At 41.8% G+C, this 20,414-nt stretch overlaps 1 protein-coding gene across 7 annotated transcripts in view; it reads left to right on the top strand.

The window, feature by feature from the left end:
* The window catches only part of LOC144598723 (syntaxin-binding protein 5-like), a 178,688-nt gene that overhangs the window by 105,823 nt on the left and 52,451 nt on the right, over positions 1-20,414 (top strand). For 4 of the 7 annotated variants that reach the window (XM_078409057.1, XM_078409056.1, XM_078409054.1 and 1 more), the window contains exons 16-19: positions 576-751; positions 1,727-1,852; positions 2,566-2,717; positions 5,490-5,555. In XM_078409057.1, coding sequence (XP_078265183.1) covers positions 576-751; positions 1,727-1,852; positions 2,566-2,717; positions 5,490-5,555 — 520 coding nt within the window. The remainder of the gene's footprint in view (positions 1-575; positions 752-1,726; positions 1,853-2,565; positions 2,718-5,489; positions 5,556-20,414) is intronic. The other 3 variants (XM_078409059.1, XM_078409058.1, XM_078409055.1) reach the window with 1 other exon arrangement.

The following is a 20,414-nucleotide window of genomic DNA, read 5'->3' as shown; positions in this document are numbered from 1 at the left end:
ATGAAGGCGTGGATGAGGGTTTCTGCAGCTGTGGAGGAGAGGCATGGACGGAGACGAAGGCTGTCTTTGTGATGTGTTTGATATGTTTGTCGAAGGAGAGGGTTTGATCAAAGATGATTCCAAGATTCCGGATGTGAGGGGAGGTGGATACTGGGAGACCATCAATATTGAGGATGAAGTTTTGGTGGATATTGGGTGGATTTTGGACCAATGATGATGATTTCAGATTTGTTGCAGTTGAGTTTGAGGAAATTTGATTGAAGCCAAGATTTTATTTCAGTGATGCAGTTTGTCAGTGTAGAGTGTGTGGTGGTGGAGATTGACTTGGTGGAGATGAGGAGCTGGATATCATCGGCGAAGCAGTGGAAGTTGAGACCATGACGGCGGATTAATTGACCAAGGGGGAACAGGTAGAGGATGAAGAGGAGGGGGCCAAGGACTGAGCCTTGGGGGACACCTTGGGGGAGGGGAGCGTTGGGGGATTTAGAGTTGTTAATGGAGATGAACTGGTGCCTGTCAGAGAGGTAAGATTTGAACCAGGATACATAATATATTCTTAACACCTTTGGTTTTAGGCTCTTGAGCTGCGATTACAGTATGATGTTGAAGACATTGTTACTCCAGAACCTGAATCTGCTGTGCCATTCACTGAAGCACCTTCTCAGCTCTCAATTTCCAAGACTCCAACATTATCTGGTAGTGCAAACACATTAGCACCAGAGGGAGTGAAAGACAGCATCCCATGTCTCAAGTAAGATGTGAACTTATTTTTTATTTTAGTGTAACCCTTTGTTCTTATTCGTCTATCAGGCATGCAGATCCAGAGATCATAAATTCTCTATCCTTATGGTCCAAAGCTATTTATTGTCAAATTACAAGAAGTGCTGTTCCGAATGCATCAACATTTGCATCCAGCAAAATAAAAATGAATGCGTTCTATGTTACCATATTTTGTTCAGTTTAGTTTATTGTCACATGTACCGAGGTACAGTGAAATACTTTTGTTGCGTGCTAACCAGGCAGCGGAAAGGCAATACATGGTTACAATCGAGCCATTGTGAATCTGCAAGAAAGTATTTAGTGACACCTTAGCATCAAACATGACTTCTGATGTTATGCATTTATATTTAAACCCGAGCACTACTTTCCTGTTTTATTTTCAGCATGAGGTGCAACTCCTCGGGGTGTAAAAGAAGACATGTCTGAGGTAGTCAAGCCAGCCCTGTGAACTAAATGGAGAATAAAATTTCACATCAAGCTTTGTCATTGTCTGGACTTAGCACAAACTGTCTATCTCTATCAAAGTCTTATCTATGTCATTCAGAAACATTAGTCTACAAGCCAATGTAGGTTAAAGACCAAGTCCATGCTGACCGCTGATCACCCGTTCACATTAGTTCCATATTATCCCACTTTTGAATCCACTACCTACACACTAAGGGTAATTTTATAGAGGCCAATTAACATGAAAACCCACACATTTTGGGATGTGGGAGGAAGCCAGAGCACTCGGAGGAAACCCACGTGATCATGAACAACGTGTAAACTGCATACAGATGGCTCCCGAGTTCAGGATCAGTATTTGGATACTCTTAATGGAACCTGCAGTTATAAATAAAAAGTTGAACATTATTGTGTGCACTGCAGATTTTATATTACTAATTTCAAAAAGTATGAATTTACTTGTCTACAGTTCTTATCCTATCATTTTGCTTTTGAATTAAAGAGTGAAAACTCGTCCTGTCAGAATGGCTCCTGGATACCAAGCTAATCTCATCATTCAGCTGGTGTGGGTTGATGGGGAACCACCTCAACAGATCACCAGCCTAGCAGTTAGCTCTGCCTATGGCCTGTAAGTAAAGCAATCATGAAATGATTGTGCCATTGCATATTTAAGCATTCACCAGCACAAAATATGAGCTTAGACAAAATCAACATATGAAAAGATGTAATTGCACTGGACAGGATAAAAAGAAGTTTCACAAGGAACTGGAGGTTATCTGCTCATTCCCTCTGCAGATGCAGCCTGATACAGCTGAGTTCCTCCAATATGTTTTTTTTCTCTCAAGATTCCAGCATTAGCACTTTCGTGTGCCTAATATTTCAGGTTTCACTTCAATCTTCTCTGCTCAGAGCGAAACAATCTTTCCTGAGTCACGCCTTGCAACTAATTTTTTAATCACTCTTATCTGGTAAATGGCCTCTTTGTCTCACCAAATGCTAAACATCCTTCAAATGTGGTGCCTAAATTTGTGCACAGCAGCTGAAGCTGAGGTCTAACGTGATTTGTAAATATTTAGCTTGACTTCCTTCTTTTTGGACTTGACTTACATAATCAAATATCTTTGAGGCATCCGTAGTTGTTTTATCTACTTGACCTGTCACCTTCAAGAATGAATGAATATGCATCTGTAAGTCCTTCATACCTTGATGAGTAGAGTTGATGCAAAACCTCTCCCTCATTTATGATAACCTCGTGACCGTTGTATTGGAAATAAATTAATTTGTGCACTGCAGCTTGTAAACAAAATAAAATTTCTGTTTCTCTTTGTGTCTTATCTCCAGTGTGACATTTGGAAACTGTAATGGTTTGGCAGTTGTGGACTTTATGCAGAAGACCATTCTACTTAGTATGGGAACAATTGAACTCTATGGTACAAGTGACCCATTTCAACGCCACCTTAAATCTCCCCGAAAGAACAAACAGCTCACTGCAGGTATAATCTGAATATTAGATTACAGTCTCTGTCTTTGTCGTAATGGAATGTACATTGTATGAAATTCTGATTATTCATGTGCTTTTTCTTGTAAATCTGTGGTCACCTGTGATGTGCATAGTGTTGTCTGTTTCTCTGTTCATAGAGTTACACCAAGCCAGGATGCCTACATTTAAGTTGAGAACTACTACTAAATCCTGCAATCTATTTTTTGGATCAGATCATTCTGGTACTACCACATTGTAGGAATCATTGCAACCCACTGAGTCCCTTACTTCCATGTAAATCATTCTCACATGACCCTTGACTCCCCTTAATTCTATGGCCACCCACCGACACTGGGGATAATTTGCAAAGTTAATTAACCTGCCTGGAAGCTGAGGTAGATCAATGGCACATTTTGCTGAACATGATTGTAGAATGTTTCAGCCTTGTCTGTGGCATCATATACTGATTCTTTTAGTCACCTCCTCTCATTGATTGTCCACCGTGCAGAGCATTATTTAACATGTTGGGTGTGGGGTTGCTTAGCTTTGTTTATTGCATGCTGTTTAGCTCGCATGTTGCAACTTAGTGCTTCATTTTTAGATATGTTTGATGCTGATCTTGGCATAATCTTATTGAACTCCTTATTGAACAAAAGTTGATCTACTGGTTTGATTTTAATGGTTGAGTGAAGAAGGCCAAGAAGTTACAGATTATAGTTGATTACATTTCTAGTGATGCTTATGATGCTCCATTGCACTTCATAGGCGCCTGGTTATGAGTTGCTAGTTATGTTCTGAGTATATTCCATTTAGCCACACAACAATGGAACTTAGCCACAATTAACTCTTGGCTCTGCGACATCTATCTTAACAACGTTGTAATGGACAACCCATCTGCCACAGGTAAATTGGTGAGGACGAGGAAATATAGGGTTATCTCTCGTGTTGGTTCATAGATTACCTACCGCAGATGAGTTCTTTGGGATGAGGCTGGCACAGTCAATGATGATACCACCCAGTGCCTCTTGTTGATGGACAACATATAAATCTGCAGGGGCTGGAATTTGAAACATGAACAGAAATGCTTGAAGAACTCAGCCTGTCAAGCAGTATCTGTGGAAAGAGGAAATGGCTCATGTTCGAGGTCAAAATCACTTTATTAGAACTGAAAAAGAGAGAAAGCCCTCTTTGTCTCGCAGCCCCGATGAAGTGCACTTGACTTGAAACATTAAGCGTTTCTCTGTTCCACACACGCTGTTTGATTAGCTGACTTCTTCAAGGATTTCTGTCTTAGTCTTGTTGTGGGCATTGAAGTCCTAACCACAGTATATTGTATTTGTTAATATTTTTAATGCTTTTTAACATGTTTATCATAGAGGAACACCAATTCTGCATCTGAGGAGGATGGTGATGGCGATTAACAGGAATTTTCCTTGCCCTTGTTTGACCTTATCCGACGATGCCAAGGGATATGCAGACTATGTTATGGATTCCCAAGGCTACCTTCTTCCACCTGTGCACCACTGCTGATTCCTCTGCTTAGCCCGACCTGCCGGTGGGGCAGGACATACCAACAGATATGATCCAGAATACACCAACGGCATATTGTTGCTTAACATCTGTTGGATAGCTTTTGCAATTTGGAAACTAGTCATATATGGTGAAGTCTTTGTAGTATATGGTGAAGTCTTTATAGATTCAACTCACTAGGAGTAACTTGGCTCCACGTGAATTTGGTGCCTAGTTGATGCTGGCTGCTGCACAAGGTTTATCTTTACTTTGTTTTAACATTGCAGCATTGATGCAAATAAACAGCGTGAGTCAATCAGGTTGATGTGGGTTGTGTGTTGCATTTAGGCCAGGCTGGATAAGTGTTGCCGTTTTCCTTCTCGGGAGGACATCCCAGATGGGATTTTATTGGACTTTGTGGTTGCTATTACTGAGACTAGTTGTATTCTGTTGGAAGATTACTCATTATTTAATTAACGAGTTAATTAAATTCAAAATTCCACAGCTTCCATACTGGAATTCAAACTTATGAATACTGGATGTTTCATTCATCATAGCTGATTTTATGCTAAATTATCATTCATAAGCCATTTAGGATTTCGTGAGTTTTCCCAAATAGCTCCATTGTGTCTTAGACATAATTAATTGTGCTCTTTAAACTCGGGAATGGCTAAGGGTAACAAGTCATTGTCAAGATGCATGCACATACCATTTAGTTTAGTTTAGAGATGCAACGCGGAAACAGGCCCTTCAGCCCACCGAGTTCGCGCCGATCAGCGATCCCTGCACACTAATACTATCCTACACACAATTTACAATTTTACCAAGCCAATTAACCAACAAACCTGTACGTCTTTGGAGTGTGGGAGGAAACTGGAGGACCCGGAGAAAACCCATGCAGGTCACGGGGAAAATGTACAAACTCCATATAGACAGCATCTGTAGTCAGGATCGAACCCAAGTCCCTGGCACTGTAAGGCGGCAACTCTACCGCTGTGCCACCCGCAAAGGCGTTAGCTTAGCTTTGTTGTATGTTTTCCTGTTGTTCACCTTTAGTTGTTCTTGAAAATGAGTTATACCTTCACTTCATAGTTCCTAAAGGCTCTTGAATGGCTTTGTCCTTGGTATGCAGAGTGAACTGCTACTTTTTCAGTTTCTCCTATTTGCTGAATGAAAACTTGCTATTTGTCAGCTGGATGCCATTTTCTTTCACTTTAGCCTTTGTCTATTTTTCTCCCCTCGGCCTGCTGCTGCTGATGATTTGGCATGCTGACAGAAAACCTTTGCATGCGTGGCCTGTCTAGTTTTTACTCACTGAAACGGCTCCGTACGTCTTATCAGAGTAAGTTATCTATGTCTGTAGACCATATTTTATTCTGTTTTTGATGGATGCCTTATGATTACTATTGTCTACTCTCTTGAGTGCAACGGGTAGAATTAATACTTTTAGTTATTGTTCCTGAAGGAAGAGCCAGCACCATTTCTTGGTTAATTGATCTTTTAGATATTTTTGCAATAAGTAGTGATTTAAAATGTAATGCCCCAACTAAACTGTTATACAGATTTCATCAAAATACCTTACAATTTCTTCTTATTTTCAAATATGTATAACTCATCACAGTATGGTAAATATGTTATCCATTTATTAGTTTAAACAAAATGAAATATGGTCTATAATTTTCCCAAACCTTGATGAGTGCTGATGTCCTTTTGCAGAGGTTGTAGTTCTTGTTTACAGACAGCCTTGGACATCTGCATCTTAACAGTATCGCTGTTAATTATAAACCTCAGTATCTAAAGGGCATCAGACGTGAATTAATTTTAAAAGTACTTTTTGAAATTTTGAATAATTTAAATGACAGTTAAATGAAATTAACATTAAGAGTTGACAAAAAGCAAAATCCAACTGTACACTTGCCAATGGTGTCCAAATGATTCAGCCCTCACAGTCTGGTATAATGATTGATAATATAGAAGGTACATTATATAATCAGAATAGAAATGCAAAATAATCCAAATTAGTTCATGTGGATTAGCCTCCTTTTATCCAGATTGTATTTTGAAAAATGTTCAGCAATATGCTAAATATTTGCTTTATTACTTATGATGTTGATTTTAGACATTTAAATTTTTAATTATTCTTGGTGCAACATGCTCCTGGCAAGAAATGAACTATTTAATTAATTTGGATTATCTGGTATTTGAACAAACATGAGTGCAATTCAAGTTATTGCTTAAATGTTAATTACACTAGTTTATCACAAACCCGTATATATTCACAGTCTCTAATTTTCAGACCTCGTTTGTCATTTTGGGGGAGATGTGAAGTGATGTTCAAAGCAGGCCAAATCTTTCTCTGGACCGCAGTTTAAACTCTGCCAAGGAAGGATGAATTGAACTACGTCTATGAACGCATTCACAACAGAATTTGTATCCAGTAAATTTATTATATGAAATTAGAACAGGAGAAATTAGTGCGTTTGTTTTTCTCCTGAATTGGATTCTGGTTCAATTTGACAAGAATGAAAACTGAGACTGCACATATTCTCACAAATATTATTATCTATGAGACCAAGCAAGGTATGATTAAGCTGGGTCAGAGAAAACATGTTACTATAATAGGTTCTAAAGTGAACATACACTATTTCGTGTGCAACTCAACAATATATAGCTTTGATAGACACAAAATGGTGGAGTAAATCAGTGGGACAGGCAGCATCTCTGGAGAGAATGAATGGGTGATGTTTCTGGTCGAGACCCTTCTTCGGACTTGAAACATCACCCATTCCTCTCTAGAGATGCTGTCTGTCCTGCTGAGTTACTCTAGCATTTTGTGTCTAAAGTAGGATCTGCAGTTCCTTCTTGCACAATATATAGCTTTGTTTTACCTTGGAGCTCATCTTTCTCATCATGAGTGAAACTGATATTTATCTGTAATTTGAGAGGGAGAAGGTAAAATCGGAAGTGTCAGTATTGCAGTTGAACAAAGGGGACTATGGAGGCATGAGGGAGGAGCTGGCCAAAGTTGACTGGAAAGGGACCCTAGCAGGGATGACAGTGGAACAGCAATGGCAGGTACTTCTAGGAATAATCCAGAAGATGCAGGATCATTTCATTCCAAAGAGGAAGAAAGATTCTAAGGGGAGTAAGAGATGACTGTGGCTGACAAGGGAAGTCAAGGACAGTATTAAACTAAAAGAGAAGATGTATAACATAGCAAAGATGATCGGGAAGCCAGAGGATTGGGAAATTTATAAAGATCAACAGAAGGTAACCAAAAAGGCAATACCGGGAGAAATTATGAAGTATGAAGGTAAGCTAGCCAAGAATATAAAGCAGGATAGTAAAAGTTTCTTTAGGTATGTGAAGAGGAAAAAATTAGTTAAGACAAATGTGGGTCCCTTGAAGACAGAAACAGGTGAATTTATTATGGGAACAAGGAAATGACAGACGGGTTGAACAGCTACTTTGGTTCTGTCTTCACTGAGGAAGACAGAGGACCTAGGGTGACAGAGGAACTGAAGGAAATTCACATTAGTCAGGAAGTGGTGTTGGGTAGACTGATGGGACTGAAGGCTGATAAATCCCCGGAGCCTGATGGTCTGCATCCCAGGGTACTCAAGGAGGTGGCTCTAGAAATCGTGGACGCATTGGTGATAATTTTCCAATGTTCTATAGATTCTGGATCAGTTCCTGTGGATTGGAGGGTAGTTAATGTTATCCCACTTTTCAAGAAAGGAGGGAGATAGAAAGCAGGGAATTTATAGATCAGTTCGCCTGACATCAGTGGTGGGGAAGATGCTGGAGACGATTATCAAAGATGTAATAGCGGCACATTTGGATAGCAGTAACAGGACGGTCCAAGTCAGCATGGATTTACGAAGGGGAAATCATGCTTGACAAATCTTCTGGAATTTTTTGAGGATGTAACAAGTAAAATGGACAAGGGAGAGCCAGTGGATGTAGTGTACCTGGACATTCAGAAAGCCTTTGATACGGTCCCACACAGGAGGTTAGTGTGCAAAATTAGAGCACATGGTATTATATCATATCATATATATACAGCCGGAAACAGGCCCCTTCGGCCCTCCAAGTCCGCGCCGCCCAGCGATCCCCGCACACCAACCCTATCCTACACCCACTAGGGACAATTTTTACATTTACCCAGCCAATTAACCTACATACCTGTACGTCTTTGGAGTGTGGGAGGAAACCGAAGATCTCGGAGAAAACCCACGCAGGTCACGGGGAGAACGTACAAACTCCTTACAGTGCAGTACCCGTAGTCAGGATCGAACCTGAGTCTCCGGTGCTGCATTCGCTGTAAAGCAGCAACTCTACCGCTGCGCGTATTGACATGGATAGAAAATTGGCTGGCAGACAGGAAACAAAGAGAAGGTTTAAAGCCTCTGTCCCACTTAGGTGATTTTTTAGGCGACTACAGGCGACTAGGCTGTCGCCACACGGTCAACAGGGTGTCACCTGTATGGCCGTGAGTAGTCTCCAAAGAGTCGTAGCGTTTTTCTGGTCGCCGCTGGATTTTGAAATGTTTTTTAAAAATCAGCCACTGTTGGTTTGACGCCAATGATCGTAGCTTGACGTCTCCTGACGGAGGTGCTGTCGTAGGTTGTCGCCAGGTGATGTAGGTTGTCGCTGGTGCTGACTTCGGTGAATTCCATTGGCGACTACCTACGTCAACCGGCGACAGGTACCGGCATCAAAACCGGCAAAAATGGCGTGAATTGTCTTCAGTTGTCGCCGACAGGGTCGTAGCTTGTCGCGGCTAGACGTAGGTTGACTTCAGTGTGGTAGGTTGTCGACTGCGTGATCATAGGCGCAGTCATAGGTGGACGTCCTAAGTCGCGACGATTGGGTCGCCGGTGTTGATAGCTTGCCGTAGCTTGACGTCGACTAGGTAGTAGGTTGTTGTAGCTTGTCGTAGACATTGTCGTAGGGGGGGTCCAGCCGCCGGTTGTTTGCTGACCTGCTATGGCTATGACAGTCGCCAGCAGTCGCCTAAAAAATCGCCTAAGTGGGACAGGCACTTAACGGGTCCCTTTCAGAATGGCAGGCAGTGACTAGTGGGGTGCCGCAAGGCTCAGTGCTGGGACCGCAGCTATTTACAATACAGATGCTCCCCGCCTTACAATGCTTCGACTTACGATATTTTGACGATATTATGCGATGGTGCAAACGGCAACGATCTGCAGCTCGCTTCCAGCCACGTGATCAGGTGTATTAAATGCATTTCGACTTATGATATTTTCGGCTTCCGATGGGTTTCTCGGAACGTAACCCCATCGTAAGTTGAGGAGCACCTGTATACATTAATGATTTAGATGAAGGAATTAAAAGTAACATTAGCAAATTTGCAAATGACTCAAAGCTGGGTGGCAGTGTGAACTGTGAAGAGGATGCCATGAGGATGCAGGGTGACATGGACAGGTTGGGTGAGTGGGCAGACTCATGGCAGATGCAGATAATGTGGATAACTGTGAGGTTAGCTACTTTGGTGGCAAGGGAAGGCAGATTATTATCTGAATGGTGTCAGATTAGAAAAAGGGGAAGTACAACGAGACCTGGGTGTGCTTGTACATCAATCACTGAAAGCAAGCATGCAGGTACAACAGGCAGTGAAGAAAGCTGATGGCATGTGGCCTTCATAACAAGAGGAGTTGAGTATAGGAGCAAAGAGTCCTTCTGCAGTTGTCCAGGGCCCTGGTGAGACCACACCTGGAGTATTGTGTGCTGTTTTGGTCTCCAAATTTGAGGAAGGACATTTTTGCTGTTGAGGGAGTGCAGCATAGGCTCACAAGGTTAATTCCCGGGATGGCGGTGGCGGGACTGTCATATGATGAAAGAATGGAGTGACTGGACTTGTATTCACTGGAATCTAGAAGGATGAGAGGAGATTTTATAAAAAACATATAAAATTATTAGGGGATTGGACACGCTTGATGTTGGAAACATGTTCACGATGTTGGGGGAGTCCAGAACCAGGGGCCACAGTTTAAGTATAAGGAGTAGGCCATTTTGAACTGAGATGAGGAAAAACTTTAACACACAGAAAGTTGTGAATTTGTGGAATTCTCTGCCTCAGAAGGCAGTGGAGGCCAATTCACTGGATGCATTCAAAAGAGAGTTAGATAGAGATCTTAGGGCTAGCGGAATCAAGAGATATGGGGAGAAGGCAGGAACGGGGTACTGATTGTGGATGATCAGCCATGATCACATTGAATGGCGGTGCTGCTTGAAGGGCCGAATGGCCCACTCCTGCACCTATTGTCTATGTATCTATGATAATTGCGGTAGCTATTTGCCATTGCCAATTATGTTTAGTAGAATGCTGACTTCTCTTTTTCTTTTGAACCTTTAGTAAGAACCTTCATCTGACTTTATATTTAAACTGTGGTGTATAAATTTGATTTCTGTCACATTGTTGGCCACATTTTAACAAAACATATCAATATTTTGTGCTTACTTAGCAGTACTGAACAGGAAGGCATTAAGGATAGGGCAAGAAAAATCAAAATAAGCGTTAAATGTAATTTACATTCAATATTAACCTAGAAGGTACTCTGTTTCCACATGATATGAGCATTAATTTGCTTTTCAGACATTTTTTCACTTAGCATCTGCCAGCACCAGCTTGCAATGAGCAATGTGAACAGAAGCCCAGGTCTGATAAAAACATAAGGTGCTGGAGTAACTCAATGGGTCAACCAGCATCTGTGGAGGGGAACCCTTCTTCACACCCGGATCAACTGGGCTTATATTCACTGGAATAATGGATCGACTGGAATTTAGAAGGATGAGAGGATCTTATAGAAACATATTAAATTCATAAGGGAATGGACAGACTAGATGCAGGAAAAAGTTCCCGGTGTTGGGGGAGTCCAGAATCAGGGGTCATAGTTTAAGAATAAGAGGTAGGCCATTTAGGACTGAGATGAGGAAAAACCTTTTCATCCAGAGAGTTGTGAATCTGTGGTATTCTCTGCCACAGAAGGCAGTGGAGGCCTATTCACTGAATCTTTTCAAGAGAGAGTTAGATATACCTCTTAGGGCTAATGGAATCAAGGGATATGGGGAGAAAGCAGGAACGGGGTACTGATTTTGGATGATCAGCCATGATCATATTGAATCGGGGTGCTTGCTGAAAGGGCCAAATGGCCTTCTCCTGCAACTATACCATGACCCAAAACATCACTTATCAATTCCCTCCACAGATGCTGCCTGACCCATTGAGTTCTTCCAGCACTTTGTGTTTTACTCAAGAAAAATACCACAATTCAGACAACCTTTGCAAAGCTATCATGTTATTAAAATGTCATGTGTAATCCTGCCTCGTATCTGAAGACTGAGTAGGTTAAAATGGATTAAGATGATATAATTGCACTGAATTATACAGTACACAACATAGAAATATTTCATCTGGCCCAATTAATGTGGGCTAGTGTTTGTAACCCACACATACCATTCCATCAACTTATTATAAGTGTATAAGCATAACTGGTATTCAATTTCTGTCATGTCTTCATCCATTTGAAACCATTTGCTCTATCTTCCTTAACCACCCTCGGGGGAAGAGTTGCATGTCCTACACTCATTGAACAAATATTTTTTTCATTAAATTTATGTTGCGTCATTTAAAAGTTTGTAGTTTTGAAATCCCCTGTGGGGAAATATTCTCTCTACATTTACCCTGTCTTTTTCCTATCTATGTGCGAATAAAAATGTTCTCAAAAGTTTTGTAAATAATGCCAAACTAATTCTGAGGAGGAATATGTTTACAAGTCATTAGAAAACTTGGAAGCAAAGGAACAAGGAAAATGTGAGGTGAAACACAATGGCAGAGAAAATAGAAGTATAATCTGCATACTAGAAAAGAAGACTCTTTCAAATCATCTCCTAGAATGAAAAGAAAGTCCAAATTTATTAATCCTCTTTTGGTTCTGTTAGCAGCTTTGTGAATCTGTGTTGTTTTCTCTAGTGCTCTTGTGCCTCTGAAAAGGGGTCAGTACATAGGTTTTAAGAGCTTGGCCGTGATCTGTGCAGGTCTTAAGAAATCTTCGCTAATATCGAATATTATACTCCAGAGCCAATTCCTCCTCCTTTGTTAGCATTTTTAATTACACGGTGATGTGTAATCCTGTCTAATGACCTGTTCACGTGTATGCATTCTAATAGGAACAGGAGTAGGCCATGTGTCTTCTGTTACTCAGTAAGGTTATAGCTGATCTGATCTTGCAGAATAAGAAAGCCTTATTAGCCATAAACTCCTTTATGCTACTATGAATGGGTTAGCATATGATGAGCGTTTTACAGCATCAGGTGAGGAAGGAGGTGAGGAGGAACTTCTTTAGTCAGAGGGTAGTTGATCTGTGGAACTCATTGCCGCAGAGAGCTGTGGAGGCCAAGTCAGTGGATATTTTCAAGGCAGAAATAGACAAATTCTTGATTAGAACAGGTGTGGTATTGGGGAGAAGGCAGGAAAGTGGGATTAGGAGGTAGAGATCAGCCATGATTGAATGGCAGAGTGGACTCAATGGGCTGAATGGCCTAATTCTACTCCTATAACTTGTGAACGTGAACAATGTTGATAGACTACAATGTTGATAGGTTTATTTATTAATGTGTACGATCGGTACGGGTTTTGTCTTCTTAACGTGTAGATTTAATAAATAGATGTAGATTGACTTGATAAATAATTATTCACAATTAGTACTAATTTATCAGTTAACAATTCCTTTAAATTCAGATATGATGTGATTCTTTTGTTCAATTTCCTTTGCCTTAAAATAAAAAAATAAAATGCTAGGAATAACAGCTGGTCAGACATAAACTGTGTATAGGAAAACACTTTAAATTTCAGGTTGAAGACCCTTCATCAGAAATGGGAAAGAGAGTAAACAAGTTAATTTTATGTGGTAGAGAAGTTGAGGGAGGGACAATAGGAATCATTCCGATGGGGTAAAGGCAGGGTTATGGAAAACACTTGTAGTGGTCATTCACTTAGAAGGGTCTCGACCCGAAACATCACCCATTCCTTCTCTCACGAGTTGCTGCCTGACCCGCTGAGTTACTCCAGCATTTTGTGTCTCCCATCATTCAGTTAATGTTTGAAAGTGGACAAGTCGAGAGTGGGGATACAGATAAAGGAAGGAAAGATGCATGGCTGTAGATTTGGTCAGATTGTGCTCATGGAGAGTGAAGAAACTGAGCTAATTTCACAAATGAATGATTTGCAGAAGAAATGGACAGTTCCCTGAAACTGTACAGTTCAGTCCAGAAGGCCGTGATAGCATGAGCTTCTAGTCTTCAAGCTTGCATTGGGCTTCGTTTTAAGAGTGCAGATAGTTAAGTTGGACTGATAGGGAGAATTAAAATGGCAAGTAACAAGACGATCAAGGCTACCTGTGAGGACTACCAATAAGGTGGTCACCCAGACTGACTGGTTTCTCCAATGTAAAAGAGACTGCATTGTGAACACCCAGATGTAGCGCATGAGGTTGGAAGAAGTGCAAGTGAAACACTACATCACCCATAGGGTTTGGTATCCGAGATGAAGGACGTGGAAGAGTTGAAAGGACAGGTGTTGTGTTTCTCTCAGTTGCACAAAAAAAATCCCTCAGATGAGGTTGAAGATGGAAGATTTCTCTTGAAATCTTGTACTAAAATTAATTTCTTCATTAAGCTTAACAACAAATCATTGAAGATACCAAACACCCAGAGGTATTTAGATAGTTATTATTGTAATTTACATTGGTTTTGTACTATTTCGCTTGTATTGATTATAATTCAATTGTTTTCATGTGAATTATGATTGCTGATAGTTTTGTTATACATTAGTTATTCCTTCCATGTTTCTCTGCACCAAATATCTGCTCTCAAAAATGCAATTTGCTGCTTTAATTAGCATGTGTATTCTAATCACTGTCAAACTATCAACATTATTTTGTGCTTTATTTTCTTAGCCCTGAGACCTTTCAATCCCCAGGCCCTGGGAATGAACATCCGTTAATTTTGTTCCCTGCTCTGAGTTTGGAGAGAATCAATAGATAGTCCAATCACAGAGAAGTGTAAATCTGGTGGTATAGGAGGCCATATATACTGTCCATATTTTGCAAACTGTTCAATTCAGATTGCTTTTTTAAAAAAGTTTTAATTAAGTAAGCTAGTTTATAAGATAGAAATTCTGAAGGCATCCATGTGAAGTTAAGTAAGATTTATCACCATATATCAGGTTATATTCTGCCTCAGCATCAAGGGCACTCACCCTTGCCTCATCTCTGGAATTTATTTTTGGGTTAGGGCTCTTTTCCAGACTGAAGTGGGAAGAAAGTCGTGACCCGAAGCATCGCCTATCCAAGTTCTCCAGAGGTACTGCCTGACCCGCTGAGTTACTCTAGCACTTTGTGACTTTTTGTTTGTAAAACAGCATCTGCAGTTCCTTATGTCTGGAATTTAGTTCTTCAGTCCATGTTTGAATCGAGTCTGTGATGAGGTTTGGAGCCAAATTGCCCTGGCAAAACCCAAACTGAATAATAAGAAACAAAGTATTGGAGAGTGAACATCACTGTATGGTATGTCAAGGATACCTTCCATCATTGCAGGCAACACTGAGCAGTTTAATGGCAGAGACATTCTGCTTAACAGCACGGTCATTGAATCCTTCAAGTGTTGAATCTTTCCAACACTTTGTCGATGATTGAGTCAACCTGTCTTGCAGTAATTAGGTAGATTGTATTTGTCCTGTTTTTCTTTTGTGAAGAGGTCATACCTGAGCAATTCTACTCGTGGAGCAGATGCCTGTGTTGTAACTATTGGAAGAACTTAGCTAAAGGCATACTTGATTATAATAATAATAATAATAATGCATTACATTTATATAGCGCTTTTCAAACACTCAAAGACGCTTTACAGGGATTTCTAGAACATAGAGAAGTGAATAAATAGATAAATAAGTAAACGAACAGAGAAAGGAGACAGAAGGTGAGGTGACCTTCAGTGGTTGAAGGCAGTGCTGAAGAGGTGAGACTTCAGTGATGTTTTGAATGTGGTGAGTGAGGAGGAGTCTCTGACGGTTTGGGGTAGTGAGTTCCATAGGGTGGGAGCAGCGATGGAGAAAGCCCTGTCCCCCCAGGATCTGAGTTTGGTCCGGATGGGGGGGGGACAGGAGATTGGCAGCAGCAGAGCGGAGGGTGCAGGTGGGAGTGTGCCTGTGGAGGAGGTCAGTCAGGTAGGATGGGGCCAGGTTATGGAGGGCTTTGTAGGTCATGAGGAGGATTTTGTATTGGATTCTCTGGGGGATGGGAAGCCAGTGGAGTTTGTAAAGGACGGGGGTGATATGGTCACGGATCGGGGAGTGGGTGAGTAGACGGGCAGCGGAGTTTTGAATGTATTGAAGTTTACTGATGATTTTTGAGGGTGAGCCATAGAGGAGGCTGTTGCAGTAGTCCAGACGGGAGGTGATGAAGGCGTGGATGAGGGTTTCTGCAGCTGTGAAGGAGAGGGATGGACGGAGACGGGCAATGTTTTTGAGGTGGAAGAAGGCTGTCTTTGTGATGTGTTTGATGTGTTTGTCGAAGCACAAATCTACAACTAGTTCCATCGTCTTTGATGTATGAAATATTCTCAGCTTTATATCATATGGAGTGAATTGAATAGTCAATGGTCTGGTTTATTTGATATGGAGGATTTCAGAAAGAGGCCAAGGAGAATCTATTGGGCAATTCTGTCTGAATGTGCTTACAAATACTTCAGTCTTTCACATTAACAAACCATTGTTGAGCATTTCATATTTTTGGAAGATAACATGTTCTCTGGTCTGTATTCATGTGAATGTATTTCAAAAGCATCAAGTACCACAATATGTGAGGCTACAGAACTGTGTCTCGGACATGGTAGTGAGCACAGGGGCCCCACAGGGGGCGATCCTCTCTCTCTTCCTCGGACTCTATCTACACCTCGGACTTCAGAAATAACTCGGTCTCCTGCCACCTGCAGAAGTTTTCAGATGACTTTGCAATTGTGGGCTGCATCAGTGAGGGGAGGGAAGCTGAATGCAGAGGTGTAGTCAACGACTGTTGAGTGGTGTGGGCTGAATCACCTGCAGCTCAACACCGACAAGACTAAGGAGTTAGTGTTGGACTTTAGGAGGAGAGGAACACCCCTATCCCCTGTCTCCATCAATGGTGTGGATGTGCAGTTTACCAGGGAGTACAAATACCTTGGAGAGCACCTGGACAGTAAACTGGGCTGGTCCAGGAATGCTGAGGCACAGTATAAGAAGGGACAGAGCCAACTGTACGTTTTGAGAAGGCTCCGCTCCTTCAAGGTCTGCAGCAAGATGCTGCAGATGTTCTACCAATCGTTGGTCGCCAGTGCCATCATCTTCGCTGCCGTGCTGGGGCAGCAGGGCAAAGGCTGCGGACGCCAAAAGGATCAGCAAACTTATCAGGAAGGCTGGCTCCGTCCTGGGGGTGGAGTTGGATTCATGGGAGGTGGTCTTGGAGGGGAGGATGCTCCTCAAACTGCAGAGCATCCTGGACAATACAGCTCACCCCCTCCATGGCACACTGGTCAACCTGAGGAGTACCTTCAGTAACAGACCGGTTCCATCACGATGCAGTACAGAACACCCAGGAGATCCTTCTTCCCTGTGGCTATCAAACTGTACAACACCTCCCCCATCTGTTGTTGGGTAGACTAGGACTGACTCCCCCCCCCCCCCCCCCCACCTCCACCATTCTTTGCACATCCCCAATCCTTTCCATTCGTCACTAATTTCATGTTTCATATATTTTGTGTTTTCATGACTGTTGGCAGATCAATTTCCCTCCTGAGATAAATAAAGTTCTATCATTTCGTACCAGCTGGCCTCAAGTTATGATTTTCCCAATGCTATTATGCCAGTCCGATTACATTATGGAAGTGAATGTCACCAGGCTGTAGTTAAGAAGTTGACAACGGCATTAGATCAAAGGAAATGTCTTATAATGTTTAAAAAGGGTAGTAAGCATGATTGGGAAAATATCAGCATTCAGCAATGGAGGACTTGGACGTTGATAAGGAGAGAGTGGCCCCATCCCCGAATTCTACCTCCGCTACATCGACGACTGCATTGGTGCTACCTCGTACCCATGCAGAACTTACTGACTTCATACACTTCACTTCCAATTTCCATCCTGCCCTTAAATATACTTGGACTATCTCCGACATCTCCCTCCCATTTCTGGACCTCACCATCTCCATCACAGGAGACAGACTAGTGACTGACATCTACTATAAACCCACTGACTCGCACAGCTATCTGAACTACACTTCTTCCCACCCTGTCTCCTGCAAAAAGTCTATCCCCTACTCCCAATTCCTCTGTCTTCGCCGCATCTGCACCCGGGTGAGGTGTTTCACACTAGGGCATCAGCGATGTCCTCATTCTTCAGGAAACGGGGCTTCCCCTCTTCCATTATAGATGAGGTTCTCACTGGGGTCTCTTCTACACCCCGCAGCTCCATTCTTGCTCCCCCTTCCCCCCATTCGTAACAAGGACAGAATCCCCCTCGTTCTCACCTTCCACCCCATCAGCCAGCGTATCCAACAAATCATCCTCCAACATTTCCGTCACCTACAACAGGACCCCACTATTGGCCACATCTTCCCATCCCCTCCCCTTTCTGCGTTCTGCAGAGACCGTTCCCTCCGTAACTCCAGTCCACTCGTCCCTTCCTACCCAAACCACCCCATCCCCGGGCACTTTCCCCTGCAACCGCAGGAGATGCAACACCTGTCCCTTTACCTCCCCCTCAACTCCATCCAAGGACCCAAACAGTCTTTCCAGGTGAAACAGAGGTTCACCTGCACCTCCTCCAACCTCATCTATTGTATCCGCTGCTCTAGATGTTAACTTCTTTACATCGGTGAAACTAAACGCAGGCTCGGTGATCGTTTCGCTCAACACCTTCGCTCAGTCTGCCTTAACCAACCTGATCTCCCGGTGACTGAGCACTTCAACTCCCCCTCCCACTCCCAGTCTGACCTTTCTGTCCAGTGCCATAGTGAGGCCCACCGGAAATTGGAGGAACAGCACCTCATATTTCGCTTGGGCAGCTTGCAGCTCAGCGGTATGAACATTGACTTCTCCAGCTTTAGATAGTTCCTCTGTCCCTCTGTTCACCCCCCCCCCCCCTCCCCTTCCCAGTTCTCCCTCTAACTTCCTGTCTCCACCTATATCCTTCCTTTGTCCCACCCCCCTGACATCAGTCTGAAGAAGGGTCTCGACCCGAAACGTCACCCATTCCTTCTCTCCTGAGATGCTGCCTGATCCGCTGAATTACTCCAGCATTTTGTGAATAAATACCTTCGATTTGTACCAGCATCTGCAGTTATTTTCTTACAAAATACCTATTGATACATAAAAAGAATAGAGATAAACTGAGACAGCAGGAATCGTGTTGTAAATAAGTAAATGGCAGCAAAATTCGACAAGTATGTTGCCTTGTCGTACGGAAGGCATACAAAACCATCTGGAGGAGTGGGGAATGCAAGGTCAAAAGAGAACAAGGACCATTAAACAGAGTGCAACAATATTACTTGATTAGTTACTTTTGTTTTAGCAAAAGTCTGGTTGCACGTATGGAATGCCACTTGCTAATGCTTATACACAAAATAACAAATATAGTAATCCTTGCTCAATTAACATAAGACATCAAATTGGGAGCAAATTCATTGACAGTCATTTATTACTGATTGGCTGTTGAATTCATTTATAACATGTTAGGAATAAGGCCAGTTGCTGCTTCAAAGGATTTTAAATTAGATTTTAAATACTGCAGTTGCTTGAAAGCAAATAGAAGCAGAAGACATTGAAAATGTTGGAATTACTCAGCAGGTGAGGCAGCACCAATGAGAAGAGAGAGTGAGAGCGTTATATCTAAGGCTGTCACAGAGCTTCCTTTTCTTTCCGTTCCACCCCCCTTTGCAACTTAATTCTTTGCCACAGAAGGCTGTGGAGGCCAAATCAATGGATCTGTTTAAGGCAGAGATTGATAATTTTTTGATTAGTACGGGTGTCAGCGGTAATGGGGATAAGGCAGGAGAATGGGGTTGAGATGGAGAGATAGGTCAGCCATAATTGAATGGCAGAGGAGACTTGATGGGCCGAAAGGCTTAATTCTGCTCCTAGAACTTATGAACAATACCTACTTAATTTTTAATTTTGCCTGGTTTTAATGAAAAGTCAGCAGTCTGAACCTGTAACTCTGTTTCTCTCTCAGCAGATGCTTCACGAGCTGCTGAATATTTCTAGCATTTTTTTTGTTTTTATTTCAGATTTCTTCCATCAGCAATAATTTCCATCTGGATCATTTTTTAAAGTTTTGATGGAATATAGAAGAAATAAATGTTCCCCTCTCAACACATCCTGCATCTGAGTAATGCATATATGTGCCAAAGTATATTGTTTGAAATCTTCAGATGTTATTGATGCATGCTCTACCAAATAGATCACAAAATGTAAAATAAATAAGCAATAGGTAATAAGCACAATATACATAATTTTATTAAAGCTATTATTTAACCACACAAAGAGTGAAAAGAACTTTTAACATTCAAAAGGAGAGTTTCTTAGCATATTTAACATTGCATCTTAGTGAATATTAGCCATTAATCCCCGTGTGCCTACTGAAGGAAATAGCCCTGGAATGAGTGGATGGATTGATTAGCTCTTTACAGAATTTATAGATTATGGAATAGTTCCTGCAAATTGATGGGTATCAGATGTTTTAAAAAAGAAAGGAGATGGCTAACAGGAAGATGGAGACTGTTTGCACTACGATTAGTAGCTGGGAAAATGTTAGTGGTTGACAGAAGCAATGAGATAACAGCACACCTAAATAAGTATCTGGTATTAGGGAAAAGTCAGCATGGATTTCTAAAAGGGAAGTTGTGGTCGACAAATCCTCCAAAGTGTTTTGAGGTTGTAAGCAGTGGCCTAGAGAAGAGTGAGACGGTAGATTTTCAATGCACTTCTATTTTCAGAAAATGTTAATAGCAATGAAGGTTATTGCAAAACAAGAACAGAATAAATGACAGATGAACAGAAGCTTATAGCCATGCTCATTTATCTTCACATTATTTAAAATGTGAAAATAAATAAAAAGTATATAACCACTTAAGATTACGTTTCCACTGAAATCCA

The sequence above is a fragment of the Rhinoraja longicauda genome, chromosome 12, assembly GCF_053455715.1.
Source record: "Rhinoraja longicauda isolate Sanriku21f chromosome 12, sRhiLon1.1, whole genome shotgun sequence".
NCBI lineage: Eukaryota > Metazoa > Chordata > Chondrichthyes > Rajiformes > Arhynchobatidae > Rhinoraja > Rhinoraja longicauda.
This window is presented reverse-complemented; position numbering and strand designations above follow the sequence as displayed.